The 26,077-nt window shown below is 37.5% G+C and overlaps 3 protein-coding genes across 3 annotated transcripts; all 3 read right to left on the reverse strand.

Annotated features, from left to right (window-relative positions):
- Window positions 1-2,947: 2,947 nt before the first annotated feature.
- On the reverse strand, window positions 2,948-4,376 carry LOC110761701 (uncharacterized). The gene is made up of 3 exons (XM_021964249.2): window positions 3,810-4,376; window positions 3,684-3,728; window positions 2,948-3,232 (listed from the first exon to the last, which is right to left on the reverse strand). Exons 1-3 carry the CDS (start codon window positions 4,265-4,267, stop codon window positions 3,175-3,177), a joined length of 561 nt encoding a protein of 186 aa, XP_021819941.1. The 5' UTR covers window positions 4,268-4,376; the 3' UTR covers window positions 2,948-3,174.
- Window positions 4,377-7,481: 3,105 nt separating this feature from the next.
- HCF173 (high chlorophyll fluorescence phenotype 173) lies at window positions 7,482-12,347 on the reverse strand. The gene is made up of 13 exons (XM_021964237.2): window positions 11,589-12,347; window positions 11,250-11,462; window positions 10,875-11,079; window positions 10,714-10,789; window positions 10,455-10,590; window positions 10,269-10,373; window positions 9,910-9,990; window positions 9,077-9,166; window positions 8,873-8,938; window positions 8,297-8,353; window positions 8,071-8,148; window positions 7,948-7,995; window positions 7,482-7,830 (listed from the first exon to the last, which is right to left on the reverse strand). The coding sequence occupies exons 1-13, from the start codon at window positions 12,222-12,224 to the stop codon at window positions 7,759-7,761; spliced, it is 1,863 nt and encodes a 620-aa protein (XP_021819929.1). The 5' UTR covers window positions 12,225-12,347; the 3' UTR covers window positions 7,482-7,758.
- Window positions 12,348-12,798: 451 nt separating this feature from the next.
- On the reverse strand, window positions 12,799-25,231 carry LOC110761699 (histone acetyltransferase HAC1-like). Its single transcript, XM_021964245.2, has 17 exons — window positions 24,861-25,231; window positions 23,891-24,203; window positions 22,158-22,266; window positions 21,679-21,973; window positions 21,113-21,598; window positions 19,148-20,967; window positions 17,922-18,218; window positions 17,547-17,825; window positions 16,596-16,724; window positions 16,308-16,508; window positions 16,059-16,201; window positions 15,649-15,961; window positions 15,247-15,386; window positions 14,768-14,846; window positions 14,268-14,660; window positions 13,573-13,790; window positions 12,799-13,462 (listed from the first exon to the last, which is right to left on the reverse strand). The coding sequence occupies exons 2-17, from the start codon at window positions 24,085-24,087 to the stop codon at window positions 13,348-13,350; spliced, it is 5,214 nt and encodes a 1,737-aa protein (XP_021819937.2). The 5' UTR covers window positions 24,088-24,203; window positions 24,861-25,231; the 3' UTR covers window positions 12,799-13,347.
- Window positions 25,232-26,077: the final 846 nt, after the last annotated feature.

A 26,077-nucleotide genomic window follows, 5' to 3' on the forward strand; every position in this document is an offset into this window, starting at 1 on the left:
AATACCCCTCCAACCAGGAAGCAACCCAAGCCTAACGAAAAAAGAAATGCCTAAAAGCCTAAGGGCACGAGAGAATTAAAAAAGAAGTGACTCTCTTCCTCTGTAAAATTGTGTCCACATATTTTTAGTGGGTTCTTCAATCTTAGTAAGTTTGTCTCTTTATTTTTATTTAATTTTCAATTTTAATTGTTATTCTTAAGCTTTTGGATTTGTTTGTTAAATTTTGAGTTACGCTACGCTCATGCTAGGAAATTGTTTTTTCAAAAATTGTAAGTCACGCTATACGCGTGATGGGAAAAAGGTCTCCCGCACTCGCAGTAGGGGTGGACTAAATTTTTTTCTTAAAGCAACCCCTAGTAAAATTCCTAGATCAGGCCTTGCAACTAACCCTATCATTCTTCCACCTGCAAATACTACTCCGAAGTCAGAAGAGAGAGAATCAACCAAGAACAGACCAAGGCATGGGCAATTTGGATCTGCCAACAAAAGCTAATTGGGCGGGTAGCTCAGCCCAGACTAACCAAGGCAAGAAATTTGGCCCAACCTATCTGGGCATAAATTCATGCAAATAAACTCTTTAGGCTCTTGATCAAAATAATAAGGGAGCTAATTTTCCCACTCCTCTTTTGTCCACTTACACTTATTTTGTTAAAAATTGTGTGTTCCCATGCCTTTTTTGTCCACATACACTCCCTTTTTTGTTATAGTAAAAACTATTAATATAAAAAAAGGGATTGTAAGTGGACAAAAGGGGAGTGGGAAAATCATCACCCAATAATAATAATAATTCAAAACACAACCCCTTCATTTTAAAAGAATAAATAGGTATAAAAAAAAATGAAGGGGTTCTAAGGGTATATTATAATTTATTGTCTTGATTTCAAAACACAACCCCTTCATTTATTTTAAGTGACATTTTGTTCTAATTACAATCACCATCAAAGCTCCTAACCTCTCAACAAATCCAAGAAAAAGGAAAAAGAACAAGCAAAAAGAAAAAGAGAAAAAGTCTCAAGTAAATTTAGATGAATACATTGGCATTTGTACCATCTTAGTTGATGATTTTGAGTGTTGCCTCCGTTAAAAGTATAGAAGACGGTCAATTGAAATGGTACAAATAGTTTTATATCAACTCATGATGTTGCGGAGTATTTGAATATATGACTACTTAAACCATTCATACATAATAAAATTCAATTATACTATTATGTACATTTCTATGTATAGGGTGTTGATTTTTCCACTCCCCTTTTGTCCACTTACATTCCCTTTTGTTTTTTTTTATTATTTTTTACTATAACATATAAGGGAATGTAAGTGGACAAAAGTGAAGTGGGAACATATAATTTCCAACAAAGGGAGTGTAAGTGGATAAAATAGGAGTGGGAAAATCAACTCCCTATATTTAAAGAGTAATTTCATTTAAATGATGACAGATGGTGGATGAGGCAGAAAAGGAAGTTGATGACAATGGAGGGGGAAAAGATGATAGGAAGGGCGAAAAAGATGAAGGAGAAGGGCATCAAAGTAGTGGAATTGGAAAGGTCCCCTATGCCTCTCCCACTTCATCCTTGTGTTCTACATCAAGGCTTTAATCCATGTTCAATTATATTATTTCAATTCCACCTCTCTTGGTACAAATTTCAAGTCTCCCTGTTGTCACGGATCACACATAAGCGAGTGTTATCGTGACTCCATTGGGACAGCTATGCGCTTACGAGGTAGTCTAAGTATGGAAGGGCAAGGGCTTAAGAGCTAAAATGGTTTGTGTTGGCTGGGTTGCACTTGTGAAGGGTATTTTAGATATTTTCGAATGTTACAGGAGGAATCTGAGGAAGCTAAGAATATTGTGACGTTCGTGATGTTGAGATGCATCCAACGCAACTGACGGTTCGCAATTCGGAGTTCATATGAATTAGTTATGCCCAATTATGACTCATTGTGCATAGGTGTTGTTTCCTCCTGACAGAAGGCTAAATGCATAAAATGCTATATAGGGGTGACATGGTGTCATGCTCTCCACCACCCCTGATGCTTACACCCTTGTGGCACTAAGGGAGTATCCTTATGACATTGGAAGTAGTCATAGGGGCGGGCATGCGATTGTTGAAGGACAATCTATATCTCCAAGGAAAAGGACTCCCGAGGATAGTACGAACACGCGGGGTAGTTCATATTGCGGATCGTTGTGAAGAGTGAGGTCAACGTATGACATTCGCTATGCCTTCGGCGAGCGAGGCATTTGACAATACTCAATGGACTTGGCTTGGGTTCGGCCTTGTCCAATGCAGAGGGAACATATTCGGATGCTGGTACACATGAGTTGTGATCCCCTGCAATGCATAAATGATTATGTGGGACATTCAGAATACATATGTCGCTAAGGCTTGGGCGACATGCGAGTATGACAGCTTGAGGATGTGGGCTATCCTGGTTACTAACGAAATGACCGACAGAAGTGTGGGTAAACCGATAGTGTGTTGGATCGTTATGTCTTAACTTGGACATGAGAGAGCCACGAGTTAGGCATGCAACTTGGTCAATGCAGTTGACGTGTCTTATGCAAAGCTTGATGTATGGGCGTCGAGAGTTCATTGCCGGATGTGGGGTGATTGTATTATCACAAGGTAGTGTGACTCGTTGTTTAGCTATGAGGCATGACGCCCATGGGGACAACACTTGATGGTGAACCTCTCACGGAGTTGTGAGAGTCATGAATATCATGAAAATGGGATAAGGTTGACTAGGATTTGAAGGGATCCTGGGCCGCACGGGTCGTGCTTGGAGTGAGCGAAATGTGTATTTCGCTTCCACCGTGCTGCGCCGGTCGCTCATCCCGTGACACTGTGCTACATAAACTAAACCCTTTTGTTTTTTTGTTTTTTTTGTTGATGCTAATTTTTTTTAATTTATATTTCCATTTAACATCTCAAAATATATAGCAATGTACACTTTCCACTACCTACACATGCAGTTTCATGATAAGGTTAAATTTACAATATTTGATTTGAGTAAAACGCTTAAACTCTTAACCCAAAAATAAAAGGAACATTTCTTGCTTCCTTTACAAGAAATCAAACTGAAGGCTATACAATTTCTGGTTACAAAAAGATCTTATATATATATATATATATATATATATATATATATATATATATATATATATTCAATCAATCAAGGCCCATCGTCACCATCCTTAATCAAATTGCAAATATCTGAGCACTCCACCAAACTGCAAGAAATCCAATTTCTCAAAGAATCAGACTGAAGAAAACAGAACTGAGAATTCAGAGTTGCAACTCAAGTAAAATATAAATATTATGTCAACAATGCAAGGAAACTATTATGCCAAAATGGAAAGAAAACAGAAATAAGAGAAGCTCTGCTTCTAAAGTGACATTTAGGGGTAAGAACAAAACTATATATCTGTGGCCAGTGGCATCTCAGAAGAATGATCAAGCAGCATGTTGCATATACAAGGAAAAATTCAATGGTTGTGCATCAACTTGGCTTGTAATGGGTTTTTGAATAAATATCTCTACATGTATTGAAGTGATGCTAATGAGAATAGTATTGTTGAGTGCCAAGCATTTAAAGACAGCAAGCAACTGAAGTGAAGGGCATATAAGTCTATAAAAACTTGCTCATGTTTTGTAAGCTAAAAAAAAGAGAGGAGCAAGTACCAATATTGACGACTTCTGAATCCTTGCTTGAAAACAACCAGAGGCCTGCAGCATCAAAACACAAAATGGTAACTCAAAATAATGCTAATGCAATGGAAAATGATTGTAATATATTTATATATATACCTTCTGACATTGAAGGGGCCTTCACCAGGTGAGCCATCACCTCCTCTGATGCAAGTAGTGACACACTTGATAGTGCAAGACTCTGCCTTTCTTGACTTTGGTCTTTGAATTCTTGCCTTCTTGCAATCTGTGGGCAAAGCACACTCACCAGATAGAGTCTGGGGTATGTTGGAGAGAGTCTCAGAATTCTCAGGAGACTCCATTGCTGCTGAAGCTGAACCTATCACTGCAGCAGCTGCAAGCAAGCCTGCAGTTGCTAAGAGAATGCTTCTGCTTCTACTGCTGCTGCTGCTGTTGGTGCTGGTGGTGGCTCTGGGGAGATGACAAGTGCTTCTTCTGAATCTGATGTTGATGTCATTTGCTATATTAATCTTGTTGGTGCTAATGTTGACTTGTCCTCCAAAGGGCTGTGGGATTTTATTGACAAGGGTTGGAGTTTTTGGGCCATAAATTAGCATCTTAAGTGCTATGATTCTGAAACCTGTTTTTCTGGTAGGCTCATTTAAGAGGAAGAGAGTGCAACTGACTCTGTGTGTGTGTGTGTGTGTGTGTGTGTGGGGGGGGGGGGGGGGGGGGGGTGGGGTGGGGGTGGGAGGAAGAGAGAGAGAGAGAGAGAGAGAGCGAGCCTACTCTCTCAGATTTTCCTTATCCCTTCAGCCTCTGTGAGATGGGGCTGTGCCAAGACTCTCATTTCTGTGCTACGTGTCAACTCTTGTGGCCTCATCATGATATGTGTTCATGTGACAAACAAGTAGTGTTTATTAGTACTTGGAATTAGGGTGCTTTTACCGTTTTGATTTTGGGATTAATTACCATTGGAATTGAAATTTAACATATCTTGGATTTCAACCCTCATTGTTAATTAGTACTTAAACTTTCACATCATATAGAAAAAAGATCAATATGATTGTAGGAATGATAGTAATTTTTGACACGCATGGTTTAGAGGTGATTGCATATATTCACAATTTACTTTAAAAAGTTTAGGATTATTCGCAGCAATGGTCCCTCAACTATACCCCAAGTTACACTTTGGTCACTGAACTCAATTATTAGTTGCAGAGGTCACTCAATTAGGTGTTTTGTTGCACCGTTAGTCCTACCGTCAAGTCTCTCTAACGGTATGGACTAATGGTGCAACACAACACCTAATTGAGTGACCAAAATACAACTCCTAGTATAGTTGAGGGATCATTGCTACAAATAATCTTAACTGAAAAGTCACATTTGCCCATAAATAATCTAAGAGATGCTTGCCACATCATCATTTTAAACAGAAAAAGTAACAGACTTGACGGTAGGACTAACGGTGCAACAAAACACCTAATTGAGTGACCTCTGCAATTAATATTTGAGTTGAGTGACCAAAGTGTAACTTGGAGTATAGTTAAGGGACCATTATTGCGAATAACCCAAAAGTTTACTATGAATAATAGCCTGGTTTTTCTGTTTTTCTTTTCACATTACTCAACCCGTTGATATCAACTTAAAAACATTTGTAATGTCAAATTGATCCTCAACAGTATACCAAAAAACATCTAAACACAAATAATAAGAACTATTGGACATTTTTTTAAAGCAAAATCAGAGTAATATTAACTTGAAATATGTGAAAAGTTTAAGGAAAATCAAAATGAAATTGCCCTCTTCAAACATCTAGGTGACATTGGTTTTTTTTGTTTTCTTTTTCTCCAGTTCTTTGCACAAAAGACCAAAAAAAAAAGGCTTTCAATTCAATTCCAAATCATTTCCAAACCAAGAACAAAACAAAAAAAATAAAATAGTCAATGGTGTTTAGTCTAGTGAAAATGGCTTTGGCTTGCAGACCATAGTTCTCAAGTTCGAATCCCCACGACATCCTATTGTTCGACATATTTGCAGTATTGGAGCCACCTTGATATAAAGGCGGCTCCATAATTCCTTCTTTTATCAAAACATATGCAGAAATAAAAATTACGAAAATAAATAGGTCATAACTCATAATCGGTTAAAGATAATAAAAAATGGCCCCTTTCTGACCTTGAAATGTTAAATTAATACAAGCAATTGAAAATATCCTTTTTTGGTGTGAGCGAAGGAAACTAATTGATATGTTGGTCCACTTCAAATGTAACATTCATGGATGTCACTCTTGAATAATAATCTATTGGATGCCACTGTTGGGCAGACTATCTATTTTTTGTTCCTTCATTTTATTTTATGTTTTTCCTCGCAATTCTTCTTTTTATGTCAAGTGTACAAAAGTGAATAAAAAACTCCATTAGAGACCAATCATTTTAACAAACAAAATGCACCATGGTCAATGTCAATGTCGAAGAATGAGATGGTCAATGTCACTGTTGGATAATGGCATGGTCATAATAACTGGACTTGCTTGTTCTTATTTGGAGGCACTTACCATTTTGTCTTCATGCTCTCCTATTTGTCTTTATATGGTAAAGTCCCCTAAAAATAATGGCAGGATTTTGGAGGAAGGATAGATGTCTTATTTTTTTGACAATTTGTTATTTTATTAGGACGAGACGGATTCCGAGCCTTTGCATTTAGCATCCACACATTTACACGCATTTAAAACTATTTTAACCTTTTGATTAATCTAATGGAATTGATCTGTCCACGTCATAATAATTGTATTAGACTAAACAATCACCCATTGCACCTTATCGTTTTCACTTATCCATTCAAAGTGTCCCCTCCTTTCTCTCATGCCTGTTGGCCCTCCATTGTTAACTGGAGTATGTTTATTAAATCGAATTTTTGTATATAAAAAGAAGATTTAGAAGAAATATGATAAACATGAAGGACCAAGAATCAACCCAAAACCACGATGGATGAAGAAACTGTCCACAAAATTCCACGCATTTTCAAATTTCATTGGTACTGAAGAAATAATTAAGGAGTTAGCCCAGAAACCCAAGTTGTTCAATTATCCCAAAAATTCAATAAATTTTCTAATTTAAGTAGGCAGTGAAGAAAGAATTAAGGAATTACCCATTAAGCCAATTCAATTGTTCTCTTTTTTTCTTAGGAAAATTTGGTATGTTATGCCTTTTGGTCTGCCAATTCATATTTGAGTTTTAGATTTGTGCTCAAATTTGTGTGGAAAGACACTAATCTGGTATTAGACTAAAAGGATACGGTGCAAAGGGGTGAGGGTTTTTTCAAATACAATTATTGTGACATGGATTGATCAAATTCATTAGATTAATTAAATGGTTAAGATCTTTTTAAATACGTGTAAATGCTTAGATCCGCATTTATGCGTAGATGCTAAATGCGGAGGCTCGGAATCCGAGTGGGTATATCATTCAAAAAACAATAATCCTACTCTTACCACCTTTTATATAAAAGTGATAGAATATCCAATTGTCAAAAAAAATGTGGATATAGAACTCTTTGTTTTTTTTTTTTTTTTTTGACAATTTGATATTCTATTCGATTGTAAATTAGTGTCCTTGTCTATATATTTTATTATTCATTTATAGTTCAGATTCAAAACAAAAAACAAAACAAAAAATCAAAAAACAAATTAAAATCGATACATATTCTTCTTAATCTTCGTTGGTGTTTTCTTTTTGAGGTGGAGAAAGTGGTTGACCCACTACCCACTACTTGCTGGCTGCATGAGATAACATAAAGTTTTAACTTCCATTTACCTCAAATCATTCACTGTTTACTTCTATCTTCGTGTCTTGTCACCATTAATCAGAACCTGAGCTTTCTAAGCATGTAATTGTAGTGCTTGTTATTTACACTTTTGACTTGATTCATGACAATGAAAAATTCATACCCATCTGGGGATCGACATATGAATTTTACAGCAATTCACGAGCGCTATAGAAAGACAATTGCCTGTGTCTGGGTTGCGAAGATAAAAAGATATGCTCTATATGCAGCTTTACAAATGTACTCTTATCTTACTAACGTACATCATCCATGCTCAGCATGATCAGGTATTCTTCTCTAGAACCGACAGTGCCGGTGTCAGATAGTTATTGGCTTTGTCAGGCAAATGTGCTACCTGCAGAGGGAATAGGCATGTGAGAATCCAAGTGGTTACAAGTTTACATACAAAAGAAGGGATATGTATTTCTTTTTTATATACAGAATCTGATGATTGATTTTTAATGGTCCTTACCAGCTCATAAAGTTCCTTCCCTTGATCGGCAACGTATTCATAGCATACCTAGAAAATTTGAAGACCAGTTTAGTATATGTCAGTTGAAAGTAATATAGTAAAGGCAAATAGATTGTCACCCACATCAAAACTTTTGTTCCTTGCAGTTGAATCATGCAATGCCTTCACACAGATGTCAGCTACATCAGCACAGCTGATCCCCTAATTTAGAAATGGTAGTTGAGGTTAGATGTTCAATGACGTTAATATAAGTCAAAAGATAAATCTCTTTATCGTCTGGTGAAAAGGGATTCAAGAAGATTTCAATTAGTAGCTGTAGCAAGGTTTTTTAAAAGTCGATCATTCTAACCTGAGAAATCCTGTTTCCTTGATCAAATATGAGAGCACGTTGTCCACCTGGTTCTTCCTGTATAAACCAAACTGGTTTCCATCAGATGGAAAGAGAACAAAAAGTGAAAGTACATTGCCCGTGCTTTGCAGCAGAAATGATAAATCAGCTGTTAACAGTGTTGAAATGTAAATTATTTCCTGGTTTAATTTCTTAGCTAGACAGGTGTAAGGCTTAGATTTAATCCTAGAGTGTAGGTCTCATATGTCCTAGCTTATGCCAAGTGTACAGCTCATATTGCTGACACAAATTGTATGGCTGAGATCACATTCTCTGCCTTGTAAAAGGAATGTTTCTGTTGGAATGAAATCAGTGTGAGGATGTGTGCATTCTTATGATTGGAGCTGAGTAACAAACTCTCTCTCTCTCTCTCTCACAACGTCTCTCTCTTTTCTCTGCAACATTTTTCCATATTCTTCTTCTCCAAGTACGCCTCCATTCTACAAACTTCAACAAACAGAACCTATATATATGCGTAATGTCATTTAGCATTACCAAATGATTACTAAGCCATGAATTTTAGAGTAAGAACTCCACCTTTAGGGGACCAGGACGAATGATTGTGTATCCAAGCCCTGATTTTCGCAATGACTCTTCTCCAGCCTGGAGAAATTTCAACGTTGAATGAATTAGCTATGTTATAAGATCTAAAATTAAAAAAAGACGACACATCTGGAAAAAATAATAATAATAAAAATTTCACACTTAATCAAATGAAAAATAGGAAAAAAAAGAGCTAACCCTCTTGGCTTTAAGAACCTGCTCCCTTCTAGTTGGTTCTATTCCTGATCCCGTACATGAAACTAAAATGAAGTCCGTTTCTTGTCCAGTCTGCAAAACATCCCATTCAAATTTATCTAAGGCCGTGAATATATTTATGCAATCCTATATACACGACACATCATTATGCATGTTCTGTACCATCCATATCTTAACACTAATTCAACTTTTTGTTCCATCTCATTAACCACACTCAATATGTAGTTGCATAATCTTCAAATGGGAAAGTTCCAGGAAACCGCAGCAAATATAATTTTCAAGCAAGCCAATAACGAAGGAGGCTCCACATATATGGTCATTGGATGCCAATGTCAGCACACCAGTCATTAATAAAATGACGAAAAAAATTTCCTCAAACTTGGACTATCAGAAATGGGTTCATTTGGAAGAACAATCAGTTTTGAAAGGGTATGACTTTGGTTTACTACGACATTGATCAAGACAATGGCTCTTATGATGTAAATGTGAAAACCTAGCACCATTAGCAAGAATCTCATTGATAGTCAAGTGACTATAAGTTCTCTGGTACATCCTATCTTGTCACTTTGATATGGCGAAAGACTGAAAGGGTTAAACAATTATTTGGCATTGAGATTTTCAAATGAATAATGCATAACTTTTTAAGTGACTTCATCATGTAGAAATTTCCTTTGCAAAAGACATGTATGTGAATCTATTTGGTTATGAGAGAGAGAGAGAGAGAGAGAGTTCTAACACAGCAGAACATAACATAACTAGAATTATAGAACATAAACTGACAGCACAATCAGCATAACTCGAATTTAAAGACTTACTGGCAAAGCTTTTATGTATTCCAGAATAAGCTTAAAGCTTCTTGGGTCTTGCTTCACTCCTGTACGTGATTCAACAGCTTTCTGTGCCACAAAAAATAAATAGATTCAGAAAAGACGAGCAGAAAAGCATTTCAACAAATGTTGGAAAAAATAGTTTTAAGTTGCATTGGGGTTTGCGGATTTAGAATAAGTGATTTGGATTAGAATAACAAATGGGAGATTATCCTCCCCAACATTGTACAAGAAATAGTAATGCAAGTAAAAATCACCTATCCATTTAAATTATGAAACAAGGCAGCAAGGGGCAAACATATGAACCAAATTTACCAACTTCTCTTACGAGCAGAAAATGAACAAACCTGTCTTCTGGGCTCAAAACGTATGGTTAATGTATGTACTAGGAATGGGTCTAATGGTGGATCATCTGGTTTCACGGGGCGGAATGATGAAAATGGTACTCTGACCTGCCAATGACAGATTACGAGAATTAGGGACAGCATACATTGCAACTATACCCAAAAGAAACACAGTGAATAGATACTTACCCTACAGAATCCTGCTTTTGTGCTGAATCTAGAAAAGTATAATTTACTTTGAGATGTATCCGCTAATGGACCAGCTTCAAGAATTAATATATAAGACCTTCCATTCCCACCAACAGAAAGAACTAGACCTTCATACCTGTATATTGGAAATATAGATAATGGAAGTGGATAAGCCATAGCAGTTTAGGTAATGGATGTTTCTATACAGAATCTACCATAACCAGCTTCTAATAAGCTTGAGAATGCAAATATGGCATACCTGTCAAGAGTACGACCCAAAGGAAGTGAAAGTTTCTTCGACAGGTCAACATACCCTCCCCTGGTGAAAACATATCCTACAATGGAGCAAAGAACAGAGTCAAAACAATTATTACGCAGTTGTTAGTTAGCATCCAAATGCCCATTAGAGGACTTCTTTACCTGAGAAAACAGCATCTCCCGTAAAAGTGAACTCAAACTTAGCATCCATTCCTCCATCATACTTGGAAGAAACCACATCCTGGAAGTAAGTCCCCTGACGAACTTCCCATCCATCAACCGACTCTGGAGACTTGAACTTTGTAATTGTAAGCTTGCTCTTACTACTTTTCCCTGCTCGTAATTGCGCCATTTTGTTGTTGTAGTCCTGCAATGCACAGAGTCATCAGCTTCACCCAAAGCAACTCTCTGAGTGCCAATTCAAATCCACCATGAACCAATCCATAAGCTCAAACATAGAACCAATCAGATGACAAACCATCACACAAAAGGCTTAATTTTGGTAAAAAAAAAGCAATTGGAGGATATGGTTCTTACCTGAAATGCTTTGGTGAGGTTGTAGACCCCTCTGTTATCAACCCTGTAGAGGTCCCCGCTGATAGTAGAGCGTGCAGTAGCACAATAGATAATCTTGTTACAGCCTTGTACGGCGTCGTATAGCGTAGCAGGATCACCCACATCCCCAGTCACAATCTCCACCGATCTCGGCAACATATCCACCACTTCCTGATCAGCCTTCCTCACCAGAGCCTAAGTCACCATCACAAAACCCACCCCATTACACACAATAAAACCCACAAACCCACAAACCCAAAAACCAAATGAACAAAAAAACCAAAGCATCAAGAATCTCAAGACTTCGATAGAAATGAACACCTTAACAGTGTAGCCTCTGAGCATGAGCTTGCGGACCACTATGCGGCCAATGCTTGAAGTGGCTCCGACGACCAAAACGGTGGTGTTTTGGGCGCCGGGAATGACGAACTCGCACATGGGTCCTTCCCTGATGAGAAGAGCGTCAAGCGCGTCTCTTTCATCGGCACGACTGGTTCTCGAGATCTGCCCGAGTCCAGAGAACTTGCGCCACACTTCATCAAACAGTTGGCGCGATCTTCGACCGAGCCCAACTGGGTTCACATCTTCCAGGTCCAATCTCCGCTGCTGCTTCTGCTTCTGCTCTTGCTCTTCTTGAATCTTATTACTGGTATCAATTTTCTCGTTACCAGAAGAAGAAGCAGACGGAGGAGGATCAATGGTTTTGTTCTTGGTTTTGGTTTTATTGCTGCTACTGCCGCCATTGTTGCTTTCAGAGGGAGCTCCAGATGCCCTGGGAATTAGTGAGGAGCGGTTTCTGGTGGTGATTGTCAGGTTCTGGGAGTTGGGTTTTGGGATTGGGAGAGAAATGGGTCTCCAACATCTTTGGCCGCCCCATTGGTACGTGATATTAGTGTTACTACTGCTGCTGCTGCTATTGCTCAAGCTCGAGCTAATAACGGCTTTAGCGACGGTCATGATGGTTTTAGCGCCAACAAGGCAAGCACAAGGAACAAGCCGTTTATGAATATTCAGTACAAGGTTTTTGCTCTTAATGTTTTTTTTTCTATTTTGGAATTGGATAATTGGGTATTTTAAGTTGGTATAAAAATAAAAATAAAACATATAAATAGTTGTAAAAAGGGAAAATGAATGGTTGGTGTTTTGAGTTTGATGACATATCAAAATCTGAGAGACAAGGATGGAATTTGCAGCACACACCACATCCACAAGACATAATTTGAGGTTTGAAAGTTATGAGACAAAAAGGGACACGTAGAGGTCCAATTTTCCTTTCATTTGTTGGCAGGCAGGCATACGCAGCCAGCCAACGGTTGGGTTGTGTACTTGGTTTGGCTTTGGGTTAAGTGGAGAGAAACAAACCTTAAATACCAATGCAATTTCGTTTGCTTTGTCATCAGTGACTTGTTTAAACACTATCAGAGAGAGAGAGAGAGAGAGAGAGAGCCAACAATTAACAATCAATTTAATAATTTTGGGAACAATATATGAACATGAAATCCAATGTCGGTGAGAATGAACTGAAACAGTATTGAAGAAGCTACTTATTCCTTCCATTAACAAGAGCACAATCTACAAAAAGGGTCAATAATATACTAAAAGGGAGAGAAGGGACAAAAACAAGAATCTGAAACTAACTTCCCTCCCGCATTTCTTTGTAAGAAACCATTTAAGATAGATTAGAACAATTATAGTACATTTGCCACTTAACAAATGGCATTTGACAGATTACAAGAGGATAAAATCAAAGAATCACCAATCGGGCCACACATCTGCACGCTCACACTGGAGGCATGGTTAGCAGCTGTTGAAGAGGGCAAGCTCTGGTTGATGAACTTCACCTGTCTTCCTCTTAGGGAGAGTTCAGTCATGGAGAAAAGAAACAAAAAAATTGTTCCCTAAAAAGTGAATGTAAACCAATACCGTACTGTAATGCTTATCCCCTTCTAACCGTCTAAGCACCCCACTTTTTCTGCCACCGCCTGGCTCCCGGTAGTGTGTTAGCGGAGCACAAGCAAACTATTGCCCTGTCCGAAGGTTCTCCTTCTCCAAAACATCCATTTCTATATTTACAATTTGGTCACCCAGTATTGCTGTGTAGCTCGGCAGCTCTTTGTCTCATCATCTCCATAACAGCAGCTCTTCTTCGTGAATCAGACTGCTGCTGCAGCCTCCTCAAATGTTCCTTTAAATCTCTGAAAGCATGCACATGTATTAAATATATTTCTTTAAAAAAGGGAATCAGGAGAGAGAACTAGGGGAGATTAATTGACAGCTCTTAATACAAAAAAACTAATCCACAAACCTGCAGCGTGGCACATGGCACTCAGATTCTTTGCAAGCTCGAGCATGAAGTTGAAGGAGATACCACATTTTCTTACAGAGAACACATCCTCCAGATGCCCGGACTTTGCATTGAATTCCATGGCGGAAAAGCCCCTTCACCTTACGACAATTAGGGTACTGACATTGTGCTGAACGACATTGCGATGCGTGCACCAGAAGATCAAGCATTTTCCTAAGCTGCAAAATTAAAAAAGTGTTAATTATAAGAATTCGAACTCAGGATACATTGGCATCGAAGCCTTTCCTCCACTACTAAATCCCATATTCGGCATGATTAAGAAAACACAACAGCAAAATTATTATTAAAACAAAGCAATACCAAGATCATCTTAGGTCATTTTGTAATAACATTCTAGAGAAGCTAGAGATAAATAATAGACTCTGAAAGATGTGAATGAAGGCTGAGAAAGTTGCAGGAAACCTCTGGAACACAAAACTTATAAATACATATACATTTTGGAAAGATTTTAAGTCATAAAATGGAGTGAAAAGAAACGTAGAAAAGATGTTCAAGAAGGGAATCACATCATCTTGGTTACATAAATGGGAAATTTTTACTGGGTAGTGTTGTAACTGAAATCTGTGACCATTTTTAATGAGGAAAAAACTTGATAAAAAAAAGTCTTCAATAAGGAAAAAACATATATAAAGCACCTGTAAAACTCGGATTTGCCTAGCTTCTTTGTTTTGTGCATCACGATCAGCGATGGATGGATGATTTGTCAATTTATGATGATGATCTACACCTCCTTCCTTCTGATAACAATTGTTGCATACATCATATTCAGGGCAAACTTCGCAACGCCAACCTTGACCTGTTTCAATGTCGAGATGACATATATTGCATGTTGTCACAAATGCAGGAGCAGTTGGGTTATGAAGATGGTAAAGGACCATCATAGAGGAATGTTTAGCCCGCCGTAGAGTATCATACTGATAATGATTCCCTTGACAAAGACTGAGAAATGCCTGTCTGGTGTCAAAGAATTCACTCTCAAGAATCTCGTCTTTGTCCTTTGTATCAGCAGGTACGTCAGTAATGTCAAACTGCAATATATGATGATGTCAGCATTGAGTGAAAAAAAAAGTTCAAAAGAGAGAAAATAAGAAACTCGCAGAGCCATGATAACTGAAGGGAAGGACAATTCACATACAGGACGCAATTCATGTTTTTCCCTCTGATTGGAAGGGTGCCTGTCTCTTTCTTCCCGCTTTTGCTCTGCTTCATAACACCTGTGGTCCCATGTAAAGTAAACAGAATAAATGAAATTAGTAAATGTTAGTCCAACAGCAATTCCAGAAAAGAAAGATAAAATTGGATTATGAAATATTAAGTGAGGAACTTCAAGAATAGAAGCAGCACGGAAAAAGTGAACTTTTCATAATCGAGGAGAGTACTGCTCAAACTGTCTGAATTCTAACAAAACCCTGAACTCAATTAGCAACTATACAAGGGGCCTTAACCCATTCTTCTATAAACAAACTATAAACACAATGCAGTTGTATATGAATGAGCAAGAAAGCATTGCATGTATAATATGGTAAAAGGGGTAATACAAACAAACTTTAATATAGTATTAGGAAGCTATTACAGGGGAAGGAGGTAACAGAAAAATGCAAGATTGAATCTTACTTATCACAAAGCTGAAAATTTTTGCATTGGGTGCAGGACCAACGGTTTCCTGATACCATTAGTATACAACAGTGAGAGCACGCGTACTGCAAATGAACCATGATGAAATCTTCCTTCATCGGGCAAATGGTTTCACCAAGCTGGGTAAACATAAATACAAAAGTCAGCACCAAGTGCAATTAAATCTAATAACATTGAACAGCCTTCATATATTAAACTTTTTAAAGATGATTTCATAGACTGATTCTTTTATAATAAGATTTCATAAATCTAAGTGAACGTGCTACTAGAATCAATTAAAAACCTGGGCTTATTAGATGTTAGAACTCTGAATATCTAACAGCAAAAGCTATAAAGACTGAAGATAATAACTCAGTTGAAAGACCAAGACTATAAAATTACTTTGTGCATTAGTAGCAGATCCTTTGACGCGTTACCAGAAAGATCAGTCTGACCAGATGCTTTTAAAGCCCTTTTTGTTATAGTCTTTTTGGTTGTTCCTTTCTTGTTCTGTTTTCTACCATCCTCTTCTTGACGCATCTGATAAATCAGATCCTCAGCTGCACCAGGCCAGTAGTCACCATCAAAATAAGGCAGCCTAGCTGCAGTGACTTTAGCCTTGCATTCAGCAGTAGTAACAAAGAAATGATCATATAGATTAGTGAGTTCAACAACAATGCTTTCCTTGGCAGCTTTCCTGAGCATTGCCAAATACCTGAAAGAAACAGGGAGATAGAAAACGAAAAGTATGAAACAGAATACTTGATGCTAGTAATAACAGCAAGCCAATTCACAAAGTTCTATAAGCTCACCATTCACGAAGCTTATCTGATTTTGGTGTTTTCTGAATTTCCGGATGACAATATAAAATATAATCTTCGCCCTTCAAAGGAGGACAAGCCCATATGTAGCAGCTTGTAAACCCTCGTTTCTTGCAATATTCAAGGTATCCAATCTGGAAAGGGAATCATAAACTAAGGCCAAAGCTCCAAGATAACATATCAAACTAAAGAAAACACAGATAACGTGAATAACAACACTAGTGAAAGCCTAGGACTCACGAGAATTTCATGGTAAACAAATGTGCGGAGAGCTTCTCCCGTCACCGCTTTAACTTCGGGCCTGAAATACTTAACAGAATCCAAATACGATAGATATACACGGCGCTGATTTGGAAATTGACATTCAGCTCCAAATTCTTGAACATACATGCCGAATAGGCATACTTCTACACCTTCAATTTTCTGAAACAATAATACAACCTAGACAAAAAATTATGTAATTAGCATATTGAAACCATTCCCTGTAACCCATTCTATTATCAGATAAGCCTTGAATATCTTCCCAACCTTAGATTTATATGGGAACTCTGTTGGATAATTTTCTTCCTGAAAAATTTCAAGAAACCGCTGCTTTACTTCCAATTTTTTGTCAACTGATGAAACAACTCTAATTACAAGTGATTCTGCCCCAGGAACCTAGTAGCAACAGTAAAAGATAAAATTAGCCAATAATAAAAAACTTGATTAATTCATGGATCAATTTTTTTTCAATTCTATGGTAATTTATCCTAAAAGTATTTCTTTCAAATTTATGCTTTTATCAGCCATCTTAACTGGTCCAGCCTCCAAGTCTTAAAGGGAACAGTCTAGCTGATTCTGACACTATAAATAATGTATACCTACTTCAGCAAAAATGATGTAGGGCGTAAGTGGCAGTTTCCGACAAAAGTTCGCCAAAGGCCTAGCAAGGAGGGCTCAAAAACCAAAGCCCTAATTGGCATATGGATAATGTTGGGTGGCAGTCTACAGCAGCAACCAAGACATTTTAATGTCAGGGTTCATGTGCTCGATAAATACGTAGTCCTATAATAAAGAATGTCTGTCCAAAGTAACCTGTTGGGGATAGTAAATGCATGGTCCTATTAGAAAAATTAATGTTGGTTCATGTAACTGGTTTCTCCAGCAAGCATGTGTTTCTTGCTAGGATGTCTGATGCAGCCTAACCCAAGGTGTGATACGAAAGGCCTCAAAGAGTGATTCCTAGGATCCTACCAGCATTATGCTAGTAGTTTCTATGCTTTCCTAGAATTTCCCTTGATCTTATCTACCAACAAGTTACAGCGATCAAGAGACTCAAGTTCAACGAACACGTAATTTTCTATGTATAATTCCTTTGTTCCTGTCCTGCATCAGAATACCATTAGCAAAGGAGAAAACAAAGTATTAATAATAAATAATGCATTGTGTGTTGTGTGATCCCTCATAACAGTTCACATAGCATAATACTACATAAATCACCTCATCATAACTTTTTCCTTGCTGCTTCGCCCTCTCTTGTCTTTCCACCTTCAGTTTCTTAAATAACCGTTGCTCTATATGGTCGCTCAGTATTGTCCTCGGTAAATCTTTGGCCCCCAGAACAGCACTCTGTGGTAAAGGCTTACGCTCTCCTCTCTCAACCTCTTGTATATAGCAATAAGGGCAAGTGTATTCAGCTTGCCCACCCTCATTTCTTCGGCCATTAAACAAAGCACAAATCTGGTGTTGCCAAGCTTCGCATTTGTCACATTGGACCCACTGCATATAAGCATTGGAGGTGAAAATCATAACATTGACTGTCTAGAACATTTTAACTACAGAACCCAAAAAATATTGTTCCAGCAATAGACATACCCATTCTTCAGTCTCCTCATCATTTTTCTTCTTCTCCAGCCTTGCCTTTGGAATCGCAGTCCCATCAACGACTATAGTGTCTCCACGAGCCTCGTTATGGCATGGAATACAGAAATAATGTCTTGTGTCACCAGCCCCCATAGTATAATACATCGCGTTGCGCTTGATACGAGCACCACAAGGTGTGCAATATATCGGTGGTGGCTCAAAGGTAAGCTTCTCAACTGCACACAACTGACAGGAGTTCTCACTCATTGAATGCTCCATTGCTTGATTTTTCTCTGCCTTCGCTTTGCTCTGTGAGTAGAAAAGAAATTAATTATATTCTAAAATCAACATCTGATGGAGTATTCAAAACAAAGAATAGCTGTTTTCCTAAAGAAGTGTACATGCAAAAAATGGTAAAGGCCAACAAAATGACAACTGTTAGAAGTATATATTATGACTTCTCAGCAAGTAATCAAAACTCTTTGTAGTATCATGGTTACGAAAATAAAAGTGAAAACCATGATGCTAATGCCACAACACCAAGAGAGCTGACAAACAGACCATGCAATGAGGAGATTCCCTAAACATATATTTGAAGAGAGACAGGAAGGCCAGCGTGGAAAGAACAGGGATAATCTTTGACAAAAAATAAGTACTACGTAGAAAACCTTGCATATGAAAACTTGCCAAGTTGAAGGACAGAAAGACAAAGTAAGTACTACAATATACAGAGAATCCTGTACAACCCCTGCAGGCTCTTCTATACAGGACTTTTTTCTTTCTATAAATCAAACATGATAATTATTCTCCACCAAACTAAACATGTCCTAACATGTTTGAATTGCATCATAAACTTACATGTATTAATTTATCTACAAAAGTGAGACTAAGGATCCATTTGGATAAAGTGATTTCAAATCTTAGGGATTTAGATGATATTATAAGGTTAAATTGTTTGTTTAGACTACTACAATCTATGCATGCCAAGATTTGAATAAGAAGGGACTGAAGAAAACAAATTGATTTCAAATGACTCCTTGCATGTAGTCATTTCAAATCCATTCTAAATGTACTACATCTAGTTATTTCAAATTCATCAATCTAATGATTTCTAGTTTTCTTTAGCAAATTAGCTTTGTTGTTAAATCTAAATCCTTTCTTTCAAATACCTCCATCCAAACGGAGCATAATAGAAGAGAGGGGGTAAGGTGGGAAGGAGTGAGCATCCATTAACTAACCTGGCCAACCCACTGCCTGAGACCTGTAATGTGCGCCCTTACTTGCTCTGGAGTGAAAAGTTCAGTCATTGACACCCCCTTTATTTTAGGCTTCCCAGACTTGGTTGCAGCTGCATTTTCCACAGGCTGAGCAGCATTTTCTTGTTTAGCTGGATCAGTTTCTTTCTCAAGTTTGATGTTCTCTTGTCTCGCTAAACCAGCAGGATCATTATATGAGACAGGTTCACCATCATGCCTTGAATTGCAGTTATCATCAACACTATCCTTCATCTCATCAAGACTCCCTTGCCCAGAACTTACAGGAATTTCCATTTTCACTTCTGCAAACTCAGACTTAACTGGCATAGAAATCTCACTATGTTTGTAATCCTGAATCTGTATATCCTCAGATACATGGGGTTCGCTAATGGCAGAAACTTTTACTGCAGAACTAACATTAACACTATCAGGAACAACAGATTGAGAGGACTGCTCTACTTTCATGCGTTTCATAGAAGGTTGCCGATCCTCAGAAGTTTCAACAACCGGAGCCGTCTTTAAAACCAATCTAGCAGAAGTGTCCCCACTATCATAGACTTTACTGGATCCATTTATTGAGTTCTGCAAACCGGAATCAGAAACTCGACGGTTCTTTTCCTTATTCAGATAATTCAAGACAGGGCCACAAACGGGGCAAGCTTTTTTGCTTTTGCAAGTCTGGCTATGTAGAACCAATAACTTTGAAATACGACAACGACTATATGTGCATTGAGAAGATTCGCAGGACTTCATGTGTTGCACCAATTTCTGAACAATTACACAACGAGCTTCTCGACATTTCCCTTCAGGGGCTGTACAACAACGAGCATGGAGCATTAACAAAAGCCATCTCTGTTGATTTAGAAACCATTTATCTCGATTGACATAAGCAGATCTAGAAGCAGCACTCGATGAATTGAGGGGACGAGATATGCTTCTAGACCCCATATTTTGAACAACATTAGGTCCTTCTGAAGATGAATTATTACACTGAGCTTCATCTTGCCCAGATATCCTCTGACGGAAATCTTCATGGACATGCTGCTCATGGGACATGTTGGCCTGTCTGTGACTCCCATCTTGCGATTGAGGATGCCATTGACCTTGCAGTACTGGTTCTGATTGAGCTCCAACAGAGAGAGATCTGAAATCATTTTGAGACTCTGCAACCAATTGGTGAGGCTGCAATATTTGTTGCATTTGCTGAGAAGTTTGAGACAATGAAGAGGAGATATCATGTTGACCGGATGGGATATGCTGAGCATTCCTCAAACGATCTTCAACAGAGTGCTGATGGAATTGGTTATGCATCTCCGATAATCGAAACGGTTCTGTAGCTTGTTGGTGCATAGCTTCATTATGGTGGTCCATATCACGCTTTGCACTGCTGAGATCAGATGTCATTTGAGACTGACCAAAAGCATCATTGTTTAACATCTGCTGGGGCTGCGGATTCTGCTGCTTCTGTTGGCGTTGCTGGTGAACTAATTGCTGCTGCTGTTGAAACTGATGTTGAAATTGTTGCTGTTGATGAGAATGGAGGATATTCTCTCTTGAAGATAGAGGAGTTTGGAAATTTATCTTTTCTAATTGATCAAGTTGTTGAGGCTTCACATGTACACTTTGTTGTGCACCGTGCATGTTCGACTGATTACTTATAAGGGGAGAGCTGGTCTTGGATATAGGTGTTGAGCTGACTGAATTCAAATTCTGAGCATTCAACATTGACCCAACAGGCGTTGCAGCACCATAGTAGTTTCCAGGCCCAAACGAATCAGCATTACTCATTCCATAGCTATCACCTGGTAAAACAATTATTACTGTTATGATAAACTGCTCAATGGAACACAGAATAACCTGCAGTTTTATAGATAAACTGGACATTTATGATATACATATATGTATGTGATGCACACACAAAGAGGAACAGGGGGAGAGAAAGCATACCCTGCATTATAGGCCGCTGATGTTGATCAAAGTGTTGTTGTGATGGTTTAGAAGAGTTAGCATAAGGTGTTGATGTCATATAGCCCTCAGAAGTGCCAGATTCATTAACCAGTGGTAAATTGTTCCCAATCAATCCCAACCCACCATTTAGAGCCCCATTTGGCAACCCATAAGGTTTCTGCTGCATGCCAGACCTTATTCCACTGCCCATTTGGCTGCCAACGTTATGAAGTATACGGCTATTTTGACCACCAATATGCTGCTTTTGCTGTTGTGGCTGTGTTACCATTGAAGAATCAACAGTAGAGAACCCACCCCCATTATTAGAAGATTCCAAATTCATGTAAGACTGATTACTACTGCTATTAAACCCAGGAGTAGGAATCATCTGGCTAGTAATTCTTGGCACACCCATTGATGACATGTTTCCTCCAGTACCAATGGAGAAACTGGCAGGAGATTGCTGATATCCATTAGACATAGAACCTACAAAAGCAGATTTTGTAACAGTTGTTTGGAGAATCAGAATAAATAATTTAGAGAAATGATGAAAAAATACAATTTACCGTCAGATCTATTGAATGAACCACCATGTAAGGGGCCAGCAGGCAACAGGTTCCCTGTGTTGACTGTAGTAGGTGCAATGCTAGTACTTCCTCTTGTAGTGTTCATAGAAGCATCCACAGAAGAAGTAACCATCATATTTGAGTTCCCATTGTGTGACATACCAGGGGTCGGTATCATTGTACCAATAGGAGAGGAAGAATTAACAAGCTGTTGATACTGTTGGCTCTGGTTTTGGGGTCTCTTAATCAAATTGTGCAAACGACTCTCCAATGTTTCCATGTTCATATAGTCGTCCTAAAATAGTATTTGCAAACAACACAACCATAGGTTACTAAAATGATAATTATTTCAGATAAAATAAGAATAATACCAGGTAAGAACCTTTTGCAATAAGACTGATAAAAGAGAGAAACACCATCTGCCTAAATAGGCTAAAAGAGATGTGAATAGAAAAACAGATAGAAAGAAAATGAGAAACCTTTGTGTGAGCATTTCGCAACAAACCCTCATCCAATTTTTTAACAATCTCCCTAAACTTTGTGTCACTCATTGGCTGGGGATGTTGCCGCTGCTGTATAATTTGACAGCTGAAAAGCAAGATGGTAACATCAGTACTCAGGTAAACAATGCTCAAACATAAAACGTGGAATACTACATTTCAATCAACAAAAGTACAATTATGAGAACTAAAAAACAAACAGCAAAAGAAAACTCCAAAATTTGTTTTCCCTTTCAAATAAATAAAAGAACTGATTAATCATGCATTATTGGATCTGAAGCAACAGAAACAAAAATGTAATGTTCATTGTTAAGAAATCAGGAATATTTTCATAAATATGGAAGAAGAGAGAGAGAGAGAACAAGGCTTCAAATACTAGATATTGTGCTGCACTCATAGAATTCATATGTGGTCTGCAGAACCCAAATCTTGTTTCACATAAAGCATACTACATAGTCATGAAATGGCAATCCACTTCAAAATGCAAGAACAATCAGGATATGCAAAATTGACTCCCCATAGAAGGCTTAATAAGGTTTCCGTGTGACACAGAAAAAACAGTTTAGCCTTCGTTATATGTGCATTAACTGTTTCTTGAATTATTTGGTCAATCATATTGGTTAAGATTATATGGACACTTTGATAGTTTGTATTTTTTTAGTCTGTAGCATGTGGGTATCTTGTCCACTTTGTATTTACTCTTTTCAAATGAATAAAGCGTATGTTATTCATCCAAAAATAAATCAAGCATTTCTAAATATTTCCCCAAGGATCTGAAAGCATATGTACAAGTCAATGCATCTGATATTCAAGATAAAGGCACATCAGCTACTATTTTAAAAGAAATGAATCAAACAAGAATAATCATATATCAAAATATCTTTGAACGCACTAATAATACAATGTCCATATAGTTATGTAGTTTATACTCAAATGAAATAAGGTTGTATTATGCTGTATAGCTTTCAAAGAAATTAACAACGAATGTTATCTGTGGGTTTTCTTTTTAGTGTAATCCATCTTGATTTCAGGATGGATGGGAGTATTGACTTGAACATTAACTTTTGTTTCTTGGTGTATTAACTTCAATGTTGTTTGTGTTTTGTTTTTAATATATCCTAAAGCTAACGAACTTCTCGTCCATTTTACTTGTACATCTCCATTTGAGTAATAAAATTTGTGTTTCTTATCATAAAGATAAAAAAATTTAAAAATAAAATAAAATGAGATTCGGATTCCACCGTTGTGTTCCTAATGGACCAAATCTCGTTTTTGTAAATTCTTCTTTCTTCAATAAAGTTGTAGTTTCCTACCCGAAAAAGGAAATAAACAACAAAATAAACAATAAAAGGACTTGTCATATTTGCAATTGTGAATGGTTAGAAGGCAATCCACATGAAAGAACAAAATACGAGTAATGTAGTGTAGGGAGAAGAAATAATATATGTAGATGGTCAAGTATATCTCATTGTTAATTTAAGTTGCAAATATCAACTCAGAGATTCTCACAACTGATGTAAATTTTCTAAGGTCTGGGGAAAGATGATATTTAATTCCAAACTAAAGTAAATAATACGAACTTTGCATGGTGACAATTAATAAGGAATAGCACACTTCAAAGAAAATGAGCAAAGAATAAAGAAGTCGACATGATAACAAGCAATTCAATATCCTTATAAATAAGGATATAACACAAAGGAAATGCATCTTACATCTTTTCTTGCATAATTGAACGTAATGTGGGAATCTCAGGATCCATGTTAGACATAGCACGAGCATGCCCACCTAAGTTTTGCATTTGGGGAGGAAGGGAATTTCCATTATGTTGGGACAGCACAGGCATCTGAGTGCCTGCCTGATTGGGCACCTGCCCAGATATCTGTCCTGACATGTGTGTCTGCACATTCATCTCCTTTATCCTTCACCACACTGACTCTAACTACCAAGTAACGCATAACTTAAAAAACCAAAACTTTTGAACTGCACTGCCTACTCATGCTTTAGCCATAATAAACTCCCTCCACACTGTACATACAGTGACAAAACAAAGGAATCATATATATTCAGTCAACTAAAGAAATAAATCATGAGTCTCATTTACTAGGAGAAATAGCACAAACAAATAAAACTAGTACTTGGGAAGAAAAACAGAATTATCACGACATGATGAAAAAAACAACCATTTTCTCTTCCGAAAAAAAAACAACCATTCAAAATTGCAAGATAATTAGTAGCGGAAAGCCAAGTAAAAATGTAGAATTGGGCAGGTGCGAATGCAATGGAAAACAATACATGAAAAATGTGAAGCAAAATTATACCAATAACAATAGCTTCGAAATTGATATTGATATTGAACTAAGCAGAATCAAATGCCATTTTCACGTAAACATTGCAAATTTTGCATATTTACAATGGGATATGATAAGCAGTGAAATATTGAGCTTGTGAGAAATGGATAAAACAATCAATCAGCAAAGGGGAAAATTGGGGTCAATCAACAAAGGGGAAAAATTGGGGCTAAGAAGATCGTAACCAAAACCTATGCAGTCGTAAGGGGTAATTAAGTAATTCAATAATAAATAAAACAAGCTGAATTTATAATTTCACAACAATCCCAATCCAGTAAGTAACCCTAAGATACTAAATCGAATCGAATCGAATCGGAAAATGAAAGCAACCCACCTGAAGGTACAACGAAGAGCAGCAGCGATCGGAGCTCCGAATTGCTAGAGGGCTTTGAAAAAGCACAACCAGTATGCGAGACGGCGACGACGACGATCGGCGATTGCGAGTAGTAGAGAGAGAAGGTCGGTTCTCACCGTCCCCAAATTTATCTACACACGTGCGAATTGACACGAAGCACAAAAAGGGGTCGAAATCGAAGACGAAGAAAGAGGAAGAAGATGAAGACAGCGAGGGTCCGCGAGAGAAGTCGAATTTTTTCGGGCTTGGGTTTTGGGGCTCAAATCTAAATCGCTCAATTTGGGATTAATTTGCTGCCAAATTATAATTGAAATTTGATTTTTTATTTATTTATTTGTTTATGAGTTTAATTGCGAAATGGTTTTTTTTTTTTTTTTTTTTTGTGTGGTTATTTTATTTACTACGCGCAGTGAGAAGTAAGCACCCAAAAAAAATAAATTAATGAAACCAACAGGGACGACAAGAGACCGCAGATAGATAAAGATAAAGAGAGAGAAGATGGGAGTTTCCAAGTCCACACTCCTCCACACCATTAAACCAAGCACGCAAATTTACAGAAATACCCCTGATTTTATCCACATTTTCACAAATGATATATTATCCTTTCTTTTTCTTTTTTCTGCTCCATCACCAAATTTTTCATAGGGGTTTGGGTTTTTTTTTCTCTACTAGAAAACTATAAACTAGCAGTTTGGAGTTCAAGTAGCTAATAGTATTCATCCATATGTACAAGGTCATGTGTGTTTTTTATAATCGAAAATCAAAATTGTCAACAATACAACAAAATCCACATAAATAACTAAAAGCATCCATATCTGCAAAATTAAGCTTTATCTCAAGCAACGCGCACACATAATCCAAAACAACCAAAATCCTAAAACAACTCATAATACTAATTACTAATCATGAGAACTAATTGCACCATATGAAGTAATGCCAACATTAAACTCACCGCATCTAACCAATAAATTAACGTGGAACATGGGTTGGATTAGCAGAAAATAAGGTCTCCAACAATCCAACTTTGCATAACATCGAATAAAGATCTTTATCTGACGAAGATGGCCAAAAAAACTCAAGTAGATAGCAGTAAAACCTTCTAAAAGCGTGGTAACACTAGATTTAGATCAAATGAAAAATCTTAGTGGGGGCATTTTGAGAGAATGATTTATTATAAGAAAGAGCATAAAAATGGT

This window comes from Prunus avium, chromosome 3, assembly GCF_965620075.1.
Source record: "Prunus avium chromosome 3, drPruAviu1.hap1.1, whole genome shotgun sequence".
Taxonomy (NCBI): Eukaryota; Viridiplantae; Streptophyta; class Magnoliopsida; order Rosales; family Rosaceae; genus Prunus; species Prunus avium.

Coding starts and splice junctions, on each gene's coding strand:
- LOC110761701 (XM_021964249.2), bottom strand. CDS start 4,267: ATGCTAATTTATGGCCCAAAAACTCCAACCCTTGTCAATAAAATCCCA. Junction 3,729..3,809: donor GGCCCCTTCAATGTCAGAAG/GTATATATATAA, acceptor TTGATGCTGCAG/GCCTCTGGTTGTTTTCAAGC. Junction 3,233..3,683: donor TTCAGAAGTCGTCAATATTG/GTACTTGCTCCT, acceptor GATTTCTTGCAG/TTTGGTGGAGTGCTCAGATA.
- HCF173 (XM_021964237.2), bottom strand. CDS start 12,224: ATGACCGTCGCTAAAGCCGTTATTAGCTCGAGCTTGAGCAATAGCAGC. Junction 9,167..9,909: donor AATACATAAAAGCTTTGCCA/GTAAGTCTTTAA, acceptor GATGTTTTGCAG/ACTGGACAAGAAACGGACTT. Junction 7,831..7,947: donor GGAAGGAACTTTATGAGCTG/GTAAGGACCATT, acceptor TTCCCTCTGCAG/GTAGCACATTTGCCTGACAA.
- LOC110761699 (XM_021964245.2), bottom strand. CDS start 24,087: ATGAATGTGCAGACACACATGTCAGGACAGATATCTGGGCAGGTGCCC. Junction 21,599..21,678: donor TTCATTCAATAGATCTGACG/GTAAATTGTATT, acceptor CTGCTTTTGTAG/GTTCTATGTCTAATGGATAT. Junction 20,968..21,112: donor TCAGCGGCCTATAATGCAGG/GTATGCTTTCTC, acceptor TTGTTTTACCAG/GTGATAGCTATGGAATGAGT.